This window comes from Lycorma delicatula, chromosome 5, assembly GCF_047948215.1.
Source record: "Lycorma delicatula isolate Av1 chromosome 5, ASM4794821v1, whole genome shotgun sequence".
NCBI classification, from domain to species: domain Eukaryota; kingdom Metazoa; phylum Arthropoda; class Insecta; order Hemiptera; family Fulgoridae; genus Lycorma; species Lycorma delicatula.
Window position 1 is genome coordinate 170,414,743 of NC_134459.1, and position 21,938 is coordinate 170,436,680.

At 30.4% G+C, this 21,938-nt stretch overlaps 1 protein-coding gene across 1 annotated transcript; it reads right to left on the bottom strand.

Annotated features, from left to right (window-relative positions):
• Positions 1 to 14,668: 14,668 nt before the first annotated feature.
• On the bottom strand, positions 14,669 to 15,220 carry LOC142325798 (cuticle protein 76-like). Its single transcript, XM_075367827.1, has one exon. It carries the CDS (start codon positions 15,218 to 15,220, stop codon positions 14,669 to 14,671), a length of 552 nt encoding a protein of 183 aa, XP_075223942.1.
• Between the last annotated feature and the right edge of the window lie 6,718 nt (positions 15,221 to 21,938).

The window sequence follows — 21,938 nt, forward strand, 5'->3', positions numbered from 1 at the left end:
ATCGATATTCGATAACGAATTTGGCGAATGATTTTAGAAATCGATTTCTGCAAGGTGAAATAAGGTTCTGGCGACATTTTACCAGGTGTTAGAGGACAGCGATTATAGCAATGTTTACCTCACGTATATTTTTTGTTTCGGCCTTGACTTTAAAATATGGGCAAAAAAATATTTTATGGAAAATATTAATGCTGATTTCAGAAACAATAAAATAAAATTGGATTGAGTTTTTCCTGTCATAGTAAAAAAAAAAACAAATTTTTAAGTATAATCGAGAACTATGAACTTTTCAAATCTAGCAAATCTTTTTTGTAGATGATTTTGTAGCATTAGCCAAAATATTTAACATAAGTCTCTTTTATGATAAAAGAGAAATAATAAAATGTAAAATGGTGTAATAATAACAAACTTGTCTTTAGGGACCTAAAACTTAATATAAGTAAGATCTCATGCACGGAAATATTTTGGCCTAATTATTTGGTGCTTAATTATTACACCGGTTTAAAAAGTATTAAGCAAACTTTAAAACACAGATATTTGGTGTGACCAAACCCAAATGATAGATAGGGACCAAATTTGAGTTTAGAAATATTTTTTTTAAATCTACAAAAAGTTATTTTTAGTACGGCCATACTCCCTTGTCGGATCGTGGTTAAAATTTAAATTTAATTTCAGATATTAGAACTTATATGGACAAATTCTTTTTTTCAAGTTTCATGAGTCTTTAGTTATCCGTTTTTGAAAATAAACTTTTAAAAACCTCTAAAACAATTAAGTTATTATATTCCAAATTCTGAGTCAAATGGATTGATTTTAAAACTGTAAACAAGTCATTTAATACTACCACTGTACCGAATTTCAAATTGCTACAATCGCTTCCACAAAACGTTAAAATTTTAAAATGTCGATCAATACTCACGCCTCTTGACTGATTAAGCTCAAAATTTAAAATCCAAATTTCAAGCTTTAATGTTAGACAGTACCGAAATATTTATAAAAATAAATGCCATCCTGACCCCGTAGAGGAAGACATCCTCCATCTGGCAGTTTCGATCACCATGATATCCTCTCCGTACCTAGGCCTTAGAGCTTTACCGGGGAGGTCATCTTCGAAACTACGGCTTCTGACGTATTCCAGTTCGCCTCGGTCAGGATGCCACCGATGCGAATGCCACGTGTGTCATTCCCATCGGTGTACTACTATCATTAAGAACTCTCAAGAAAAGAAATAAAATTCACCTAAACTGTCTCAAACAAGTTTGAATAATAAAAATAAGGAACTGAAATTCATTACCTACCCGAAAGGTAAAAACTTGAGTCAATGAGTCAATACGCAATAACAAAAAAAAAAAACCATGAACACAAAACAACAGAAACAGAAAGCGGGAAAGCCTAAGCGGTCCCCTAGACCCCCTCAGTAATCCTTTCTCTTGCCAAGTAATTGTGTTATCTACTGTGACTCATTCGGCCTGGTTACGCCAATTAACATGGAGATCTAACGCCGACCCTATAATATCGAGCCGAAAAATAGTCTCAATGCGCCTCAATTCGTACTTGGAGCATTCATACAAAAATTATGAACGTCATCCAACTATCCGCATTGCAGACACATACCTGAGTCTACCAGACCGAAGCTGTACAGCCTGTTTCTAAAAGCGCCGTGCCCAGAAAGATATTGCGTCGCGTACTTGTTCGGGTTTACCCAAGAGAGGCGCCCTGCAAACTAACAAAATCTGGAAAGAGACCATGCGTACAACGTCCGCCCTCTGCCTCATATTATCTGACCTGCCACAAAGCATTGCCATTTCAATTTCCTGAATTTTTTCAGAAGTTAACTCACCTAACGTCTTGCCAGTATAACACTGTTGCCTCTCTGACGTAAACAAATCTATCGGTTTTACCCCCGCAATCACTAAGATCGCCTTAAGTTAAAACCCCAATCAGGATTGACCAGACGTCGAATATCAAGTAAGGCACTTCAGGTCTTCTCTGCAACGTATTGAAGATGCTTCTTAAATGTCATTTTTTCATCGTTCTCCCCGAGATACTTTTGAACCTGAACATACGATATACGAAGGCCTGCCATCGAAACAAGGACTCACCGTTTCACTGCCAAACGGCCTTTGAGAAGCATTATCGTGGTCTACGAAAATAAAGGCCAACTAAATACATCCTTCCAAAATTTTCCGTCGTTTATCGTTTAGCGAGGGTCATGAAACGACGAGATTTGAAAAAAAAGACCATGGCCAAAATTTTAGCCGATCACCACACTTATAGCTAAAGCTAGTGCCGGAAAAGTAAAAGTAGAGACATTAAATTGCAAAATTATTCATTTATTTTGTTATAAAACAACACAACTATTTTTATAGCTTTAAACATGTCGTCTCATTATTAAAACCTTCGTCTTAGTAAATTAAAATATAAAAAAATATAAATTTTCATAAACTTTCAAGTTATAAAGTTATATTAATTTTGCTTTTCCTTTAAAAATAACGATATTTTTTGCATTTTACTTATTAGGTTTTTAGTCATTACAGTATATATATTGTTTATAAAGGTTACACTGAAAACAATAGTTATACGGACATTGTTCTGAAGTCAGATACTCAAGAATACAATATATGGTAATCATGCACTCATTAATGTAATATTGCAAAACAACTCATATAATACACAATGTAAAAGAAACTATATTTATAGGCCCACTCAAATACTTATATTCTCTCGAGTCGTTCGCTTTTACAGTCTGCAGTTTTTTAAATGGCGCCCACAACACCACACCTCCAACGCACTTGTGTAAGCAGATTAACTTAAAAAAAAGTCACTGTGTTTACAATTTATATATTATTTCCTTCTTTAACGAAAAGAGAAAGGATGTTATCAATTCCCTATTTATAAAATGTGTATTTCATCATTTATTTTTACGAACAAAGAACATTTTCCTGTATTCATTTTAAATGAAAAATTATTTATGCCAAACAAAAAGTTTTACATAAGATATTTCAGCAAAACTAATAATATAAATAAATAAAATAAAAATACCACTAAAGCTCGAGTATAAAAGAAACTATTTCTTATATATTACGTGGATATTGTAATAATATAAACTTATCTCTTTATTATAGAAAATACCATCTTAAATATTGGATTGCAAATACAGGTTAATAAATGAGTAGCCACGTCATTTTACACAATCATTTAATCTGACAGTATGGCAACAATCCCCCCTCCGCCGCCATTACACTATCTTTTATATAGATCACGTAATATTCCACGGATGAACAAAGGAACTGCTCAGCATTTACCTTCTTTAATTGTCCTGCTTAGCCTCCGGTAATTACCGTACAGATAATACTTCACAGGATGAATGAGGGTACACCGACCACATAGTCAATGTATGCAACAAGGCAGAAAAGATAAAAAGTCTAAACATCATTATGTCATAGCAGAATGCTCCTCGGGCCTCGAAGCGCCGTTTACTGGCGACCACCGTCGTGTCTTCGCTTATGTATGTCGTTCCGGCCTGGTGGCGCTCTATCGCCATCAGGCGCAACAAAGAGAGACTGGCGAGGACGCACAGGTGTGGGCTCCTAGGTGTTGTGTCCGCATACAGGACAGTGTCCTATGCCGCCCTGTGCGTGTTATCGGGTACACCTCCTATTGACCTAATCGCAAAAAAGAGGGTGGAGAGGGCACAAGGCAAGCCAGAACAAGAGGTCAGGGATGCCGTTTATAATATCTGGCAGGAAAGATGGTCGCAGGAAGCTGTGGGTCGATGGACCAGAATCCTCATCCCTAACATCAAGCCGTGGTTGTCGAGAAGATTTGGTGAGGTTGATCATCACCTATCGCAGTTTTTTACAGGACATGGTTCCTTCAATAACTACCTGCACAAAATAGGCAAGAGAGAAGAGCCAATTTGCAACTACTGCAACGAGATAGATGATGCTGAGCACACCTTTTTTGAGTGCAATAGGTGGGACACACTTAGACATAGTAAGGCACTCACAGGTATAACTCCAGAGACAACAATAGACTACATGCTAAGAAGCGAGTCAAACTGGAATAATTTTGCTAGTTTTGTTAGACAAGTCGTTGTACAGAAATATTCCGATGAGAGAAGACAAGGTGTTGGCTAGAATAGGACTGGGTGGACAGCCTTACTGGTGAGGTCCAGCATGCTGCGGTGTGTTGGCACTGATGAGCCACCAAGGACTCCACGGGTAACAGTCAGGTAACAGTACACTGAATACTGAAGGGACCCGGCGCCGCATTGCGGCGAACTGGGTCTGGCGTGGTGTCCAAAAGGGCAATATTAATAAAGAACTCTCAAAAAGAGCTAACCGGTAGGCCGACCTGCCATGCCGGTATATAGCCGGTAAGTGGGGAGGCCTATTTGAGTTTAAAGACACTCCCCTGGGCGGCGTAATACCAACAAGTCGGTCCGGCCCAGGGGAGCTGAGAGAAAAAGAAAAAAAAAAAAAAAAAGGATGAATGAGGATGATATGTATGAGTGTAAATGAAGTGAAGTCTTGTAGTCTCAGTTCGATCGTTCCTGAGATGTGTGGTTAATTGAAAAACCCAACCGCCAAAGAACACCGGTATCCACGATCTAGTATTCAAATCCGTATAAAAATAACTGACTTTACTAGGAATTGAACGCTGGAACTCTCGACTTCCAAATCAGCTGATTTGGGAAGACCCGTTCACCACTAGAACAACCCGGTGGGTTGCTCAGCATTTACCTGGATGAATCAAAGGAAACCGTGATAAAATTTTTATTAGAATAACACCACAAAATATGAAATTAATTATAAAATAAACGAGTTAACAATGAAAAGCCTTGTTAGGCTTTCCCGAATAAACACTCTTATTATTATTATTATTATTGTTCTCTAAATGATTAATTCATTTCTAACAAAGTTATTATCTCTAGCTACATGCGCAAATTTAATATAATTTATTTATCTGTGTTTTGACGAATTTATGGCTTTTTTCAATAATTAAAAAGTTAGATTTTTTGCCATTTTGAGAATTTACACAAGATTTAAAAAAACTAATATGTATATATTTTATGCATTTTAGTAAATCTTACATTAGTGCGTTTGAACCAACTTGATAGTTTACAACGTTATTCCGTAATGATTGTTACAAAATTTTTATTTTTACGAACCTGATGGCTGATCGCAGCCATTCCTGTTGTTTCGTAATCCACTAAAAATACTTAATCCGAAATCAGAACCAGAATCCAAGATAAAAAAATGTTCACACAATACGAACTTTTCGTTTGAATTTAATAAGGAATTGTTATTTCGTTGAAAATATATGTAATCAGAGTATATTAATTATATAAAACAGACATATGAAATAATATTAAATACGTGAAATTAACTTAATATAAAAAATTTGATGTGGACAATACATGACTTCGTTTTACGCCTATTAAATTATATTTACACATTTTTTTTTTTAAATAAAAAGTACGTAAAATTTTATCTCATTAATAACTTTTGATATTTTTTCGTGCTTTATTTATTGTTATTATTAAATTATTATTTATCGTAAAAGTTTTTTTTTTTAAATCGAAGGTTAATAATAATTGATAAATCAATTTATTTAAATTTAAAAAAACGTTAAAAAAATATTTATATGAAGTCGGATTCCAACCGATGTGCCTTCCCTGTATGATCTGAATTCATTAATTAACATTTTATTTGGCTGTAACTCTGGGACCAATGAAAATAAGTACCACTTATGATATATCGTTTAAAAGCTCTCAATGTGAGCTTATTATTGCAGCTAAGAAAAAGTTCAGACAAAATTTGGATTTTGGGCTTTTTTGGACACTTTTGGTTCAATCGATTGCAATCAAAAGGAGAGCTGCACAACTAGGTGTTACAACAATTCTAAATCCAGAATTTCAACATCCTGCGGGTAATCGTTTTTTAGTTATACGAGATACATACGTACGTACGTACGTACGTTCGTACAGACGTCACCCCGAAACTAGTCAAAATGGATTCAGGGATGGTCAAAATGGATATTTCCGTTGAAATCTGAAAACCAAAATTTCGCGATCACAATACAACCCTTAACTTCCTACAAGGAAGTAGAAAAAGCTAAAAATTTAATTCATAATTCAAAAAAATTTTATCCAAATTTTCTGGTAAGTATTTATGTCGAATTTGAATGGGATACAGTAAGTTCAGGGTTTTTAATGCTTTTTTTAGATGTATAACATACTAAAAAAGGAAATTATGATAAAATTTTGCTTGTTGAACATTTTTTTTGTCTTCAGTCATTTGACTGGTTTGATGCAGCTATCCAAGATTCCCTATCTAGTGCTTGTCGTTTCATTTCGGTATACCCCCTACATCCTACATCGCTAACAATTAGTTTTACATATTCCAAACGTTACCTTCCAACACAATTTTTTCCTTCTACCTGTCCCTCCAATATTAAAGCGACTATTCCAGGATCCCTTAATATGAGACCTATAGGTCTGTCTCTTCTTTTAACTATATTTTTCCAAATGCTTCTTTCTTCATCTATTTGCCGCAACACCTCTTCATTTGTCACTTTATCCACCCATTTGATTTTTAACATTTTCCTATAGCACCGCATTTCAAAAGCTTCTAATCTTTTCTTTTCAGATACTCCGATCGTCCAAGTTTCACTTCCATATAAAGCGACACTCCAAACATCCCTGACATTTAAATTAATTTTTGATGTAAACAAATTATATTTCTTACTGAAGGCTCGTTTCGCTTGTGCTATTCGGCATTTTATATCGCTCCTGCTTCGTCCATCTTTAGTAATTCTACTTCCCAAATAACAAAATTCTTCTACCTCCATAATCTTTTCTCCTCCTATTTTCCCATTCAGTGGTCCATCTTTGTTATTTCTACTACATTTCATTACTTTTTTTTCTTCTTGTTTATTTTCATGCGATAGTTCTTGCGTAGGACTTCATCTATGCCGTTCATTGTTTCTTCTAAATCCTTTTTATTCTCGGCTAGAATTACTATATCATCAGGAAATCGTAGCATCTTTATCTTTTCACCTTGTACTGTTACTCCGAATCTAAATTGTCTTTAACATCATTAACTGCTAGTTCTATGTAAAGATTAAAAAGTAACGGAGATAGGGAACATCCTTGTCGGACTACCTTTCTTATTTTTCTTTCTTATGTTCTTCAATTATTACTGTTGCTGTTTGGTTCCTGTACATGTTAGCAATTGTTCTTCTATCTCTGTATTTGAACCCTAATTTTTTTTAAATGCTGAACATTTTATTTCAGTCTACGTTATCGAATGCCTTTTCTAAGTCTATAAACGCCAAGTGTGTTGGTTTTTTTTTCTTTAAACTTCCTTCTACTATTAATCTGAGGCCTAAAATTGCTTCCCTTGTGTCTATACTTTTCCTGAAACCAAATTGGTCTTCTCCTAACACTTCTTCCACTCTCCTCTCAATTCTTCTGTACAGAATTCTAGTTACGATTTTTGATGCATGACTAGTTAAGCTAATTGCTAATTAATTCCTAATTAATCCTTAATCCTAATTAATTCCTAATTAATTGCTAATTAATCTGTATTGTTCACATTTCTGTTGAACATTTAGCAGATTTTATTTAATGTTCTAGTAACCAAAAAGCACAATTTTAGCACTGAAAATTTCCGGAACTATGTATGTATTTTGATCTACTTTTAGCTTGATTTTTCCAAACTAAATGAACCGATTTAGATAAAATTTTGTACGATAATCTTTATGTGTAGAGCATTGATGTATTTAATTTTGATCACAATTGGTGAAAGTGCTGGAAGATACTGATCTCATAGGTCCCGTATATTAAAATTTTTTTATTAAAAGGGTAGGTCAATGTTTTCACATATTTTACTACCCCTGAGGTAGCTAAGCTACTTTCTGTGGTGTTTGATCTTATTCAAACCCTGATAAAAGTACTAGAATGAAAAAAAAATTTTATTTATTTTTTTTTAATTCTGCACTCAATCACATTCCTGTACAAAGAGATGATTTGTATTTCATTAGTAAGTCACTTTGCCTCTACGTTTAGACAATTTAGTTCAGGAATGGGAGATAATAAGCCCAATTTGTTTGATTTTTTCATCAGTTATCGTTTAACTTTATATCTCCAAAGTGGTTAAACGGTACTTATAAAATTAAAGTATTATGTCAACACATATAACAATTTTTTTTTTAAAGTTTACTAGAGTTTACAGAATTTACGTTTGACAAGTTTCTTTATACCTTTTCATGAAATCGATTAAAAAAGTCCCACTAATACTTTACGTCAAACTGTTTAGAAGTTAACGGTTCTCTAACATTATAGTATACCTAAACCTGTTTTAAGAAAGTTTTATAGAAAAGTGAAAATCGGATTTTAGTCATTTCAATAATTCTCAAATTTTAAGGTGTCAGACAAGAGACAATTTTAAATTTATAACACAGTATATATTGTAAATAAGAAAATAAATTAATACGATCAGAGAAAACAGAATGTTTACCTCTCATTTTACTTATTTCTCCCCGTCTTCCTTCTTCTTCATTATCCCATCATCTCTTTTTTTTCCTTCTCACTCAATCTCTCTCACTTTCTCTCTCTCAGTCTCTCTTCTTCTACGGTCAGAATTTGAGGAAAAAATTAGTTCCTATATTATAATAGTTCAGGATATTGAGATTGAGATGGGTATTTAAATATTGAAATCCTATTACGGCGAAAATTAAAGACAAAAACAGAAAGGTTTTTAACAATATTGTTTGTTTTCTTGAGGTAAGGTGAACGGTATTAGAATAATTCTAAACCGAAGAATTATATATGGGAGAAAGGATTACTGAACTCTGTAGGTTAATAGGTGTTTATAAAAGAATTGTATGATGTCATTCATTTTAAACCTGTTTTGAAATCATTTTTAAGAATTCAAAATTCTGTTACTGAAACCTATAAATTCTATTATTTACTTTGTTATTATCTTTTAGCGTAAATACTACTTCAGGGAAGTGGGGTATACAGGTTCTTACTGAGAACAATGACTGCGTATGAACACCTGCTGTTTTATTGGCATAATACAAAACCTTGTAATTCTTTTATAAAAACAATATAAAATATGTTCTCATAATATAGTTTTCACGATAATTTTAATATGAACAGATTTTTAATATTTCCTGTTGTGAATTCGCGTTAAGGAATAATTATAATAATATTTAATAAAGTTTATTACTTTATAAATTACTATTTGTATATAATATAATTATAATAGTGTTAAAAATATATGGCAATCCTTTAAATAAAGTTTCGCAGTTAAACATAAACAAATTTAATTTAGCCGAAGCTCTTACCTCGGAACGATCTATTTTTTCGGTACTAGACCACAACATACCCAAGTACCTGGTTGGGGAGGGGGGGGTTAACTCAAACATTTCAAATGGAAAGGATAGGACTGTAACATAATTTTAAAGAGCACTGAAAATTAAAAAAAAGATTTTAAGTAAAAATCTTCAGACTATGACAGCGTTAACCAAAATTGCGACCATTTAATATTTTACACAGCTAGTTTTAAAAGTATCACAATAACTGCTCAACTTTATTAAACGCTTTAAAAGATAAGCGAAAGCTCCTACCTCTATGCAATCTGTTTTTCTGTATGAGATTACTACTTGGAACGTACTGTATATAACTTTTAAAATTAAGTGTGATAAATATTAAATAGGCATCATTTTGGAAAATTATCGAGCCCGAAAAGTTTAGCACTACTCTTTAAAATGAATTATCACAACCCTACCTTTTTCATTTAACATTTTTGAGTTGCTCTCCTAAAGAAGAATTTGGGGTTTGATTATCTAATATACCTAAAAATAGATTCTTTTGAAAGAGCGTTTGCTAAATTCTCCATCCTCAAGGAGCTTTTATTTTTCTACGTTTACGATTGAAAAACTATTTAAGGGTTGCCATACATTTAATACCTTTATTATTCTTATATTATATATATATATATATATACGCGCGCGCGCGCACGCACCCACCCACATTGCTATATATTATGCTTAACGTATATATCAGTTGTTTACATATAAAATAATAAAGGAATCTTTTAACTAAAATACTTAATGTATAGCTGCTAAACAAATAAAAATAGATGTAGTAATTTATTTTCTACAATTAAAATAAATAGCTTTAATAATTTATTGTAAAAATGAAATGTGTTATTAATTAGACTGATTTTTCTCATGTTACAAAATTTAAATTTACATCACATCTAAACTGAAAAAACAAATCTAAAATAAACCAACACGCCTTAAAATGAACAATTTTAAGGTACCTCTAATATAATTGTTTATATTTTTTGATCATCAATCAATAAACTTTATTGAAAATTTTCGGTATAAAAAATTAGTTCACTTCTTGGAGATAAAAACCTCCCTTGGGTTCCCAATGGAAAATCGATACAGAGTTTTTACGTTTTGAGTAATCATTTTATACTTTGCCAGCTGCAGAGGCGTGCCTACGGCACGCCCTCCGCAGCTAAGCCCGCCGGGCGGGTTGCTCTGGAGAGCGGCGTCTCGGAATAGGATTATTAGGTGTCCAAAATTGATACCTCTTGTGTAAACATTTTTTTTTTTTGAATGTTGAAATTTGATATAACGAAAGTTAAATTAGGTAATGTTTAAAGAACTAACGATCACTTTAAACCAATTCGATACTGTGTCTATTAAGAGAAGTATGATTTTTTGTCTTCGAAACCCCATTTTTTCAAACCCCTGAGCCAATGGTTGGTGATATAAAAAACATTTACCCATATAATTTTTAGGCTCTTATCCAAAAAATAGTAGCAACTTTAAACGAATTCGATATTCTGCTTAATAGGACAGTTAGAGCGATATTTTGTGTTTTTGGAAAAGCCTCCCCATTTCTACCCCCATTGTCTGATTGAACTAATGGGATTTTTTGCATCTATATTTTCTATATCAATAGGCCTTAAACTACTATAAAAAAAATTTTGCCCATAACACTCCAATAGTTTGTGGTAACAGAAGAAGTTATGTTTTTAATTAAAAAATATTAACATACATTTTATTATTTATTTCAATTTTAAATCTACCAAGGTAACCACTGCATTTAAAATGTAAAAAAACTTAATTTTTTGATAAGCCTTACTCTTTAGTATTTGTTAGACAAAAATTAGCCATTACTTTTCACTCCTTCCTAGAAAATTACAACAGATAATTTATTTAGAATTATGACTGTATATTTATATTTTTTAAACAATTTTAAAAAGTTCTTATTACTTCCTTGTATAAAGTAAAGAAAGCATTGTGCTCGCGAAAAATTTCGATTTCCACATTTCAACGGAAATATACATTTTGACCAAAAATATTGGATTTTGGAGTTTTTTAACTGCAGTAATAAGTCCTCATTGAGAGCTTTTCAATATTTATAATATAAGATATTAATATTTTCAATATTTATGAAACCTCTCTCCCCAGTTTTTAAAAATGAAAATCTTTTACTTCACATCAAATTATAATTATAGTGTGAAGTATATTAAAATACCAAAAACATTTACGAACATAAAAGTTATTTATTAAAACATTCCTTAACTTACTTATTCATTTATTTAAAACTTGTCTTTAGCTATTGTTTTCAATAATGTTTTTCAGACTATTTAAAAAATAAAAATATAATACACGTATCGTTAAATTTTAACCATCTACATTATTAACAAAATAAAAATTTTAAATTATAACAAATTTTAATGAAATGTTATTAACATTTTTACTTCCTTGTACGAAGTAAAGGAAATATTGTGATCGCGAAAAGTTTTGGTTTCCACATTTCAACGGAAAAATCCATTTTGACCATCAATGAATCCATTTTGACTACTTTGGGTGTGACGTCTGTACGTATGTATGTATGTACATATGTATCTCGTATAACTCAAAAACGATTAGCCGTAGGATGTTGAAATTTTGGATTTAGGACTGTTGTAACATCTACTTGTGCACCTCCTCTTTTTATTGAAATTGACTGAACCAAAAGTGCCCAAAAAAGCCCAAAATCCTAAAGCATTTGGATTTTGGACTTATTCTTAACTGCAGTAATAAGTCCTCATTGAGAGCTTTTCAACGATATATCATAAGTACTTATTTTCATTAGAACCAGGGTTATGCCAAATAAAATTTTAATTAATGAAATATTTTGATCTTAGGAAGGCACATCGGTTCGAATCAGATTTCATCTTCTTTTTTTAACTTTTTTTTAATTTAAATAAATTGATTTATTAATAATTATGAAACTCTCATTGTAAAAAAATTTTACGATGAACAATAATTCAATAACAAAAAAATAAATAAAATAAAAAAATATCAGACGTTTTTAATGTTATAAAATTTTATGTACTTTTCATTTTAAAAAAATTTGTGTAAATGTAATTTAACAGGCGAACAAGGAAGTCATGTATTGTCCACATCAGATTTTTTACAAAATGAAATGAGAAATATTTTTACAGTGATTAGCGATTAATGTATTTACGATGTAAAAAACTTTGTTTTTTTTTTTAATTTATTTTTTATTTATTAACGTATTTTGTTAAATGAAGTAAAAATAAATCAATCACATAAATGTTTAGCACCTATATAACTAATTAATAATTTAATTAACTTTCAGAATTCACGAAAAAATTTCTAATTGCTTTTTTCTTAAAACAATGATAGGCCTTCTGTAAATTAGACCTTTGGATACAAAATTTTAGGATTCTATTTTATTATAATTGCACGGCACGTTTTGAGAAATCTACGTTTGGAAATTTGGGAAAACAGTCTACCTCGCTGGTAACTTGTATTAGTTCGCTATGTAATAAATTAGTATGTTATCTAAAATATTAATCAGGCTGATATAACAAAAGTAATTATTTTTCTTCAATATATTTTTTCAAATTTCATTTTTACATGCTTTATACAATTTAGTAATTCATTAATGGAACTTAATATTTAATGGTAAGTTTAATGATTACATGCAATATTGTATCAGATAAAAAAACATTTAAAAGGTTATTAGATACTACAAAAAATTCGTTAATCTCGTTGGCGGAGTGGTAGCGTTTCGGCTTTCATCCGGGGTTTCTGCTTTCGAATCCCGATAATCCATGGTATTTTTCACATCCTTCAAAATGTTATTTTCACATTCCCGCATACAAGTTCTCTGTAAGCTTCTGTGGTTAATTAATTCAACATGAAAAATAAAACAATGTTTATCATATCTGATTCAAATTGATTTTGAACTTTTTATTAATCAAAAAAATAATATGTAACAGAAAATTATTTCAGATTTTTTTAGCCTTAATTGTAGGAAGCTTCTGTTCTGAAATCTAATCTATTTCTATTTTTATTTAAACCTGGTATTATATTATATTTTAGTATATTAAAATAATTTTAAAAAGAAATGGATTGTAAGCTGATTATATGTTGTAATTATGGCCTAAAAATCCTAAATATAACTTAATGTTTTATTTTATAGTTAACGTTTTTATGTACTTTTATTGCTCAATTATTTTGGAAAAATATATCGCCTAAATTAGATAGATACGAGTATACAGAGTTTCCTTTAAATGTGAGCCCAAATTCTAGGAAGTGATTCTATTTAACATACTGAAGAAAAAATGTCCAGTGAACATTTCTGTCTGTCCGCCATTTTCTGTTTTTTTAGGAAAAAATTACTTTTCAAGAACAGTTTGAGATAACGCAATAAAATTTTAAGCTTTATTTTAAGCCAACATTTTTTAATACGAAAAAAACTATACTTTTCATTGACAGATTTCAAAATGGCGGTCGTTTCAATTTTTCAATCATAAATATCTTAGAAATTATTAGATTTATCAAACTGTGTTGCATTATAAAAATTATGAAGTATCTTTTTGTGAACAAAATGACACCTTAGTCGTAAAAATTCGCCATTTTGAAATCTGTAAACGAAGAATATCGTTTTTTCCCTATTAAGAAATGTTAGCTTAAAATAAAGCACAAAATTTTATTTCGTTATCTCCAACTGTTCTTGAAAAGTACTTTTTTTCACAATAATGTTCATTGTTAACATTTTTTTTCTTATGTCTGTTTCTTATGTATGTTATGTAGAATCACTTACTAGAGTTTGGCCTCACCTTTAAAAGACACTGTATAATTTCTATTTAAATAATGTTTATATAAACATTTTTTATCGTTAATTCAGATAGTAACTGAATATGATAGATTAACTGTACTGCATGTAATTTTATAATTACAATTAATACTATTGTAAGTATAATTTAATTAAATATTATACTTACAATGTGTAAATGTATTTATAGTTTTTTTTTTTTGATCTGATAATAATGATCAGGTATCAACTATAATTAAAGTAATTTTAATTATAATTAGGTGAGAAATTTAAAATAAATAACATATTATTTTAGGTATAAAATATTTATTTATCTTATTCACATTCACACATTAATAAATAAATAAATTACGAAGATATGTACAGAAGAGAGGCTGCAACCATAACCTAAGGATTTATTATTGTCAGGTTTTGGTTGCAGCGATGAAGAAGAAAAAAGAAATGATGAAGTGGTTTCGCTGTTGTGAAGTCTAAAAAAAAAAGATAGAAATTTTGCGGTGCTTAGTAAGCGTATTGGATTCCGTACGAGTTGGTGTATGACATATGAGCGACGACTGGAGCTGCTGAGTAAGCGACTCCCAAGAGCGATGGAGCGGCGGCTACCTTAGCGACTGGAGCGGCGTAAGCTGCTGGTGCGGCATAAGCTGGTGCGGCGTAAGCGACCGGTGCCTTGGCGATGATTGGTGCCGGGGCGTGGTAGGCGGCGACGGCTGGTGCGTGGTATGCCGGGGCGGCGTATGTTGTGTATCCTGGGTTGCTTACTCTTACGTCGGATTTTCTGACGCTGGAGTACGGGGTGTCGATTGTCTTGGTGTATGTAGATACTTGACCCAAGTTACCGTAGCTTCTGAGGATGTTTGATGACTGAGAGGTTACTGCTGCCGGTACGGCTTTTACTACTGGAGCGGCATATGCTGGAGCAGCGTATGCTGGAGCAGCGTATGCCGGGGCGGCGTATGCTGGAGCGGCGTATGCTGCTGGAGCAACGGCTACTGGGTAACCGGCCTGGACTGCGGCCAAGAGGGCGGCGAAGATTACGCACTGAAAACACATTTATTATTATATATATATATATATTTATGAAAAATTCTAATTGTAATTGTCTTTATTTTATTTATTTATTAAAAGAATTAGCATTTAACCATTAAATATATTATACGATCAAACATCTTTAATTATTTGGGTTCATATATTTTTATCGTACTCTACTTTTTACATTTATATTATATCTTAATAACATTTAATTAATAAAATATTGACGGCATTCCTGGCGCGAGTGGTAGCATCTCGGCCTTTTATCTACACGTCCCGGGTTCGAATTCTGGTCAGGCTTGGTGTTTTCACACAAGCTACAAATCATATGAGGCTTATCTTACAAGGAAAATACAATTTTATTTCAGCGATAAATATTTTTTTTTTATTATAACGTTACAAAATAAAACAAACATATATGTTTTTTCTTGTAATTTTTAAATAAATTCTAAAATCTTAATTTCTATTCATCAACTTTTTAATTAGCTCAATAATTAATTCAAAAGCACCCTCTTAAAACCTCGTTAAATTATTTGTAGATATCGGGAAAATATTTACTCACCTAATATCAGATAAAAATTCTGTTTTGTATTAATTTTTTTCCAAATATACGGATTTTTAATCTTAATAGATTTTACCGCAGAATAACTATATATTTACACAAACACACGAAAAAGTGTATTTTTGAGACCATTTAGGACAACTAAATTGTCTTTAATTAGTATAATAAATACGATAAAATACTTTAATTAGTATGACTAAAAGAAATACGTTTAGAATATAGTTAATATTTATTTTAGTAATCTAAAAGTAAATGGGAGATATCGTCGTTTAAAATAACTTATATTATGACTTTAACTAAAAGCTGATTAGAAGATAGGTGAAAAAAATATATAGCAGAAATTAAAATTAAGTTGCTAATTTTTAAATCAAAAAATATCTCAACTCATTTTCACTAAATCATATAGGTAAGTTTATTAATGAGAGTACAGCATTTAGTTACTGTTGTTTTTGTTTTTTTTGCGAATATAAAAATTATCGATCAATAATAAAACTACTTTTAACGTATTTTAATCTCACACTATAACAATAGATATATTTTATTGTAACATTTTTATTTAAAAGAGAATTAATTATACATGTACTTTAGAAAATACCACTTCATGAGAGTAGTATACCACATAGAGGCTTTAATGTTGATTTGTTATTATAAAGTTTCAGCTAAATCTAAATGTTTTTCCTTTTTTTTTAATCCGAGTAGGTTTTATTTTTAAATCACAGTTTTTTATTAATTAAATAATTTAGTTATTTAATAATAATAATTAATCTCTAAAATAACAATAATAATTTGTTATCATCAGATTAAACTAAACTACAGAAATATATTACAGTGTTACTAAATATGTTAAAATTTGGCAAGTTAATTATGTAACTGTTACATATCCTGTTAATTATTACTTAACTGCTTGACCTCTTTGTCTTAAAAAAAGTTTAGAGTTACATACTCTATAACAAAAGGTTTAGAGTACATAATAACTTATGTATATTCTGTTATTTTAATACAAAGCTTATTTTATAACTAATAAATCTTTTTGTTTTTTATTTCAATTATGAACTGAAACTTTCTGTTTAAAATTTAAAATAAAAAATTTTTAATTTAACTTTATTGTGCGTTATTTTTAAATAATTTACGAGATATTTTTTGTTTTGTTAAAATTAAACGAATTTATCTAAAGATAAATATACTGATTTTATTTTATATATAAAACTTTCTTTAAAAGATCCAAAAAAAGAAATTATAACAAAGAAAAGTTCTTATATTTTTTAGAAATACCTTACGATAAAATAAATGTTTTTACTACAAACCAAATTTTACGTGTTAGAAAATGTATGTTAGTCATATTTTAATATATTAACTTGTAATAAGCATTTACAGGCATAGTAATGTAATTTGATTATATATTTTTTTAAAAAATACCAGTTAATTTTCAATGTTTAAATTTCTTGTATCAATTTAAAAAATAAATGAAATTCCGTAATAGTTTATAAATGTAATTTTTATATTAAAATAATTTTTTAATTATATTTATTTCTTAGAAAGTTGCGTATTGAGAATATCAAATATCTCCTTTTTTTAATTTTAATAGGTATGAAATTTTTTGAAAGTTATCAGTTCAATGTACATCCTGGTTATACCTTTAAGAAGCTGTTACATAAAATACATGAGACGGTTTAATACAATTAAAGCAGTTTAAAATTGTTTCTACAAGAAACATAAAATCATATCAAAGTTAACTATTAATATTATAAAGTTTGATAAAAACGTTCTACTTTTAATAAAGAAATTATTTTTAAAAATAAATAATTTTTTTTTCATTAAATTTGAAAATAAATCTATAATTAAATAATGCAATTTATCGTTTAATTAATTAAATATTGTACTAATAATCTAATAATACGTTTTATAATATATTTATTTTTCTATCGATTAAATCGGAATGATTTTTTTTTTTTATGTTATTTTGAAATTAAGCAACTTTCTATTATTAAAACAAAATTTTGTTTATTTTAATTAAGTAACCTGTTTATTTGAATTGTTTTTCCTCTTAAAAATAATCTTATTTTCATTAAATTAATTTTTTCGTTATAATTATTTATTTAATTTATAAATTTTCTTTAACCCGTAAAAACTATTTAACTACATTTAATTTCTTTAGAAACTATTTTAATAATTTACGGATGTAAAATATAAAAAAAATGTTTGAGATTTGTAACTTGTATAAAAAAGATAAATTTTTTAATCGATATTATTATAAGTTACAATTGTAAAAATGTATTATAATTATTATGAACTATTTTTTTTTTTAAGATTAACTTTTATTATTAAGTTACAACAAAATAATAATAGTTAATGTTAACTGAATATTAGGCAGTCGTTGATTCTTTGATAACATACCTTGAATGCCATGGTCAGTGTGTGTTGGTGGTTGTTTGATTGTATAATGCAGTATGCCTACCTGATCTCGGTATATATATACTAAAGTCAGCGATGCTGATGCCTGACACTGCAGGGTCGCAGCGAGGGCGGTGGCACTTTCTCCCTAGTGGCAAGGTTTAATTCACCGGCGGGGCAGTTGTGACTCCACCCGGCGAGCTTACGATTAGATTAAATATACACACATCATACCGACGGTCAATTACAATATGTCTATCGATGTTCAGTTAAAATGCAATTTTGTTCCTATTAACTTATTGATAAACAGGAATTAATTCCTCGTTAAATATATATGTTTGTTAACAGTTTGAATTAAAAACCATAAAATCTAATAATTATCAAAAATTTTAAGAACTATCAGAAGGACCCTGGACTTCTTTCATTAAAAATTTTGGTAACACATCGATAATAAAAATAGGTCAAAATAATTTTATTATAAAAGAAGAGAAAGAGGAAAAACATACAATGATAGAATTTTTCTCTAGCCGATGGCTTATGGACTTCACAGATGACAAGACTACAAGAACTGTTTGGTGTATTATTCATAAAAATCCAATTTTTTAAAAATACTATGAATTGCCGATCTCCGTGACGGAGCGGTAGCGTCTGGTTTTTTATTCGAAGGTCCCGGGTTCGAATCCCGGTCAGCTATGGAATTTTTCATACGCTACAAATTTCCATCTTCATATTTCCGCGTACAAGCTCCTGTGGTGAATAAATTTATCAGTAAAAAAAAAAAATCAATGTTCAAATAATATTTATTGAATATAATGATTTTTCTTTTTGTTTTTTATTGCATATTTTGAACTAATCCTTATAGATGATCTATAAGTGAATATTGAAATTGATGTTATATTTCTAATTATTATTTATTTCAAAAAACCTTATTTTTGTATCTTTTTTTGGGTTTATTGATTTTTAACTTAGTCACAAAAATTACTTTATTTTTCAGTTATTGTTATTATTTTATAATTTCTTATGCTTTTCATTGATAAAAAAAAAAACACTTAGATTATTGAAAAGAATCATTTGATACCAATTTTATGAAAACCAGTGTTGCCATTCTGAAATTTTATGGGCACCAACATACATATACAACACCTTAACACAGAACTATGAAAGTTATTTTTTTCATAATAATATTATTTTAAAAGATTAATAAAAAATTTAAGGTATTTAGCTTGAAATAAGTAAATATTCACTTCTCAAAAATACATTAAATATTAACTTACGATTGTATTATACTTTTTATTTTTTTTGGATTAAGCTTTAATACATAATAAACAGCAAATTAATGGAAATTTGCTTGATACTTACGTTTACATAATTCTAAATTTGTTTTAGTGAGACTGTTGTACCGATTTATTTTTTATAACATTTAAAAATTTATTTTGCACTTTTTCATGAAAAGCCACTTTACAGTTCTGAAGTTTGGTGGTGCACAGTCCTTTTCTTAGTTATTACTAAATTTATATAATATAGAAAGGTCAATAGAATGTGTTTTCTCATCGTTTTGTATTTCCGTTTTGCATTTCGTGAACTCATCAACCAATAAACAAGGAATTTTTTTTCAACAAGTTGTAACTACGGGCCACATTAAACAAATTCCAAGGTAGGTTTGCAGAATTTCTTCGTGGTCATGTTACTCATGATATGGGAACAACATAGCCATCCAGCCAGCCAGTCAGGTTTCCTGACCTTTGAGTTCATTTTTTTTCTGAAGGTGTTTGACACGTCAAATATTCAATGCACTGTATATTACACTATTAAGATATTAAAAAACTGAATCCTTGTAGAAGTTAATTTCTATGGTAATGCTACAAAGAGTAATAGGTGAACCACACAACAAACCTACAGTAAATAGGTGGTCACCTGAAGGAACTTAATTTTTAAATAAGAGAGTTGTCAGCGAATATAAGTGATTTTTATGTAAGAATTTGTTCATATTTTTAAAAGTAAACAAATTTACTATTTATTGTGTGTGTTAGATGCCATAGCTGTAAAGGTTGTGTATAATCTTAGCCAAGGCTAATCCTTCCCAAAAATATTACAGTAATTACCAAGAATAACAAACATTCCATGCCAAACTTGTCAAAGAAAATACAGAATGAAGTGGTTTTTTGCTGACTTCTTCAGAGTCAAATATAGTATTACCTATCAGCATGCCAAATCCGCTGAAATGTAGATGATATTTAGATTTACAACTGACATCACTACCCTATTTTTTTACAGTCTGGACATGTAATCAACATCATTACTCTTAAAATAAAAAACCCTGACTAGTTCTATCTTAAATATAAGAAAGAAATATTTTTCATCGATCATATTCATAGGAAATTAGATGACGTATATTGTAAAGCAATAAACTGATACACTCCTTTCTGTAAAAAAAACAGTGCATTACACTGACTACACTGAGTAATGATGGGCATTAGGTATTTAAATTGGCTCTATTTATTGATGAATTTTATTTTTTGCAATTTTATATAATTACAGTATAAATTATAATGGAATAAACCAGTTTATTATTTATAACACGAATAAAAAAGACAATGATTTTTTTAACATTTTATTAAAAACTGAATATTTTTAGTACAAACCATTTTGTACAACAATTAAAAAGATGTATTTAATCTCATTTTACTTTTTACATAAATTATTATACTTTTAAATAATGAATATCCAAAAGAATAAACATTTTTGGGATGGCGGCCCTCCACTACTTAATCACTGCTTAACCCCCCTCCCCAAGAATAATGTTATGGTTCTTCCAAATTTTTGTTTTTCTTCTACTTTATTACAGTTTAACTTTTGATTAGATATAAATATCTATGCATACGATACTAGCAGAGCCGGCAATGCTTCGCTATTGCTAGGTTTGAGTTTATACGAGGGTAACTCAATTATTATCCGCAATTTAGTTATATTTTTGTTTATGTTGGTAGTACTGTCGTGTTGCGTAGATGACGCATGCGGGGTTTAATTGTTGTTATGTCTGTGCAGATTTTATGCTGCTAAGTTAGTTCCATTATCGCTGTTCTGCCGTTAACCATGGCTGCTCCGCTTTCTGTTTGCACCAAAGAAGAGCAACGTTCAGCGATCCGATTTTTATATTCGGAAGGTGTGTCAGGAGCCGAAATTCATCGAAGACTTTCGGTACAGTACGGGAGCAGTGTATTGCCGCAACGGAGTATCTACGAATGGATTGAAAAATTCAAAATTGGTCGCATAAGTGTTACGCACGACGAAGGAGCCGGACGACCGTTTATCGTCACAAATGAGGAAAACTTTGAGGGTGCACGTGACATGGTTTTCTTAGACAGACGAGTAACTATCGATGAAGTGGCACATCGTCTGCAAATTAGTCACGGTTCTGCCTACGAAATCATTCTCAACAAACTTGGGTTTCATAAAGTCTGTGCAAGATGGATCCCAAAACAACACACACAGTTGCATAAACAAACACGCTTGAACATCTGCCAAAAACATTTGGATCGTTATGGTAACAAACGGGACACCTTCTTAGACAGAATCATCACCGGTGACGAAACACGGATCCATTATTAAGAGCCGGAGAGTAAACGGCAGAGTATGGAATGGAAACATCCAAATTCGCCCTGCAAACAAACGTTCAAGACTTGACGGTCCTAAGGAAAACTGATGTTTACGGTTTTTTGGAACTCACAAGGCCCAGTACTGGAACATTATGCGGAAAGGGGCACGACAATAAACAGTGCGCGTTAC

Bases quoted from the DNA above. Each gene is read 5' to 3' on its own strand.
- LOC142325798 (XM_075367827.1), bottom strand. From the start codon at position 15,220: ATGTGTTTTCAGTGCGTAATCTTCGCCGCCCTCTTGGCCGCAGTCCAG.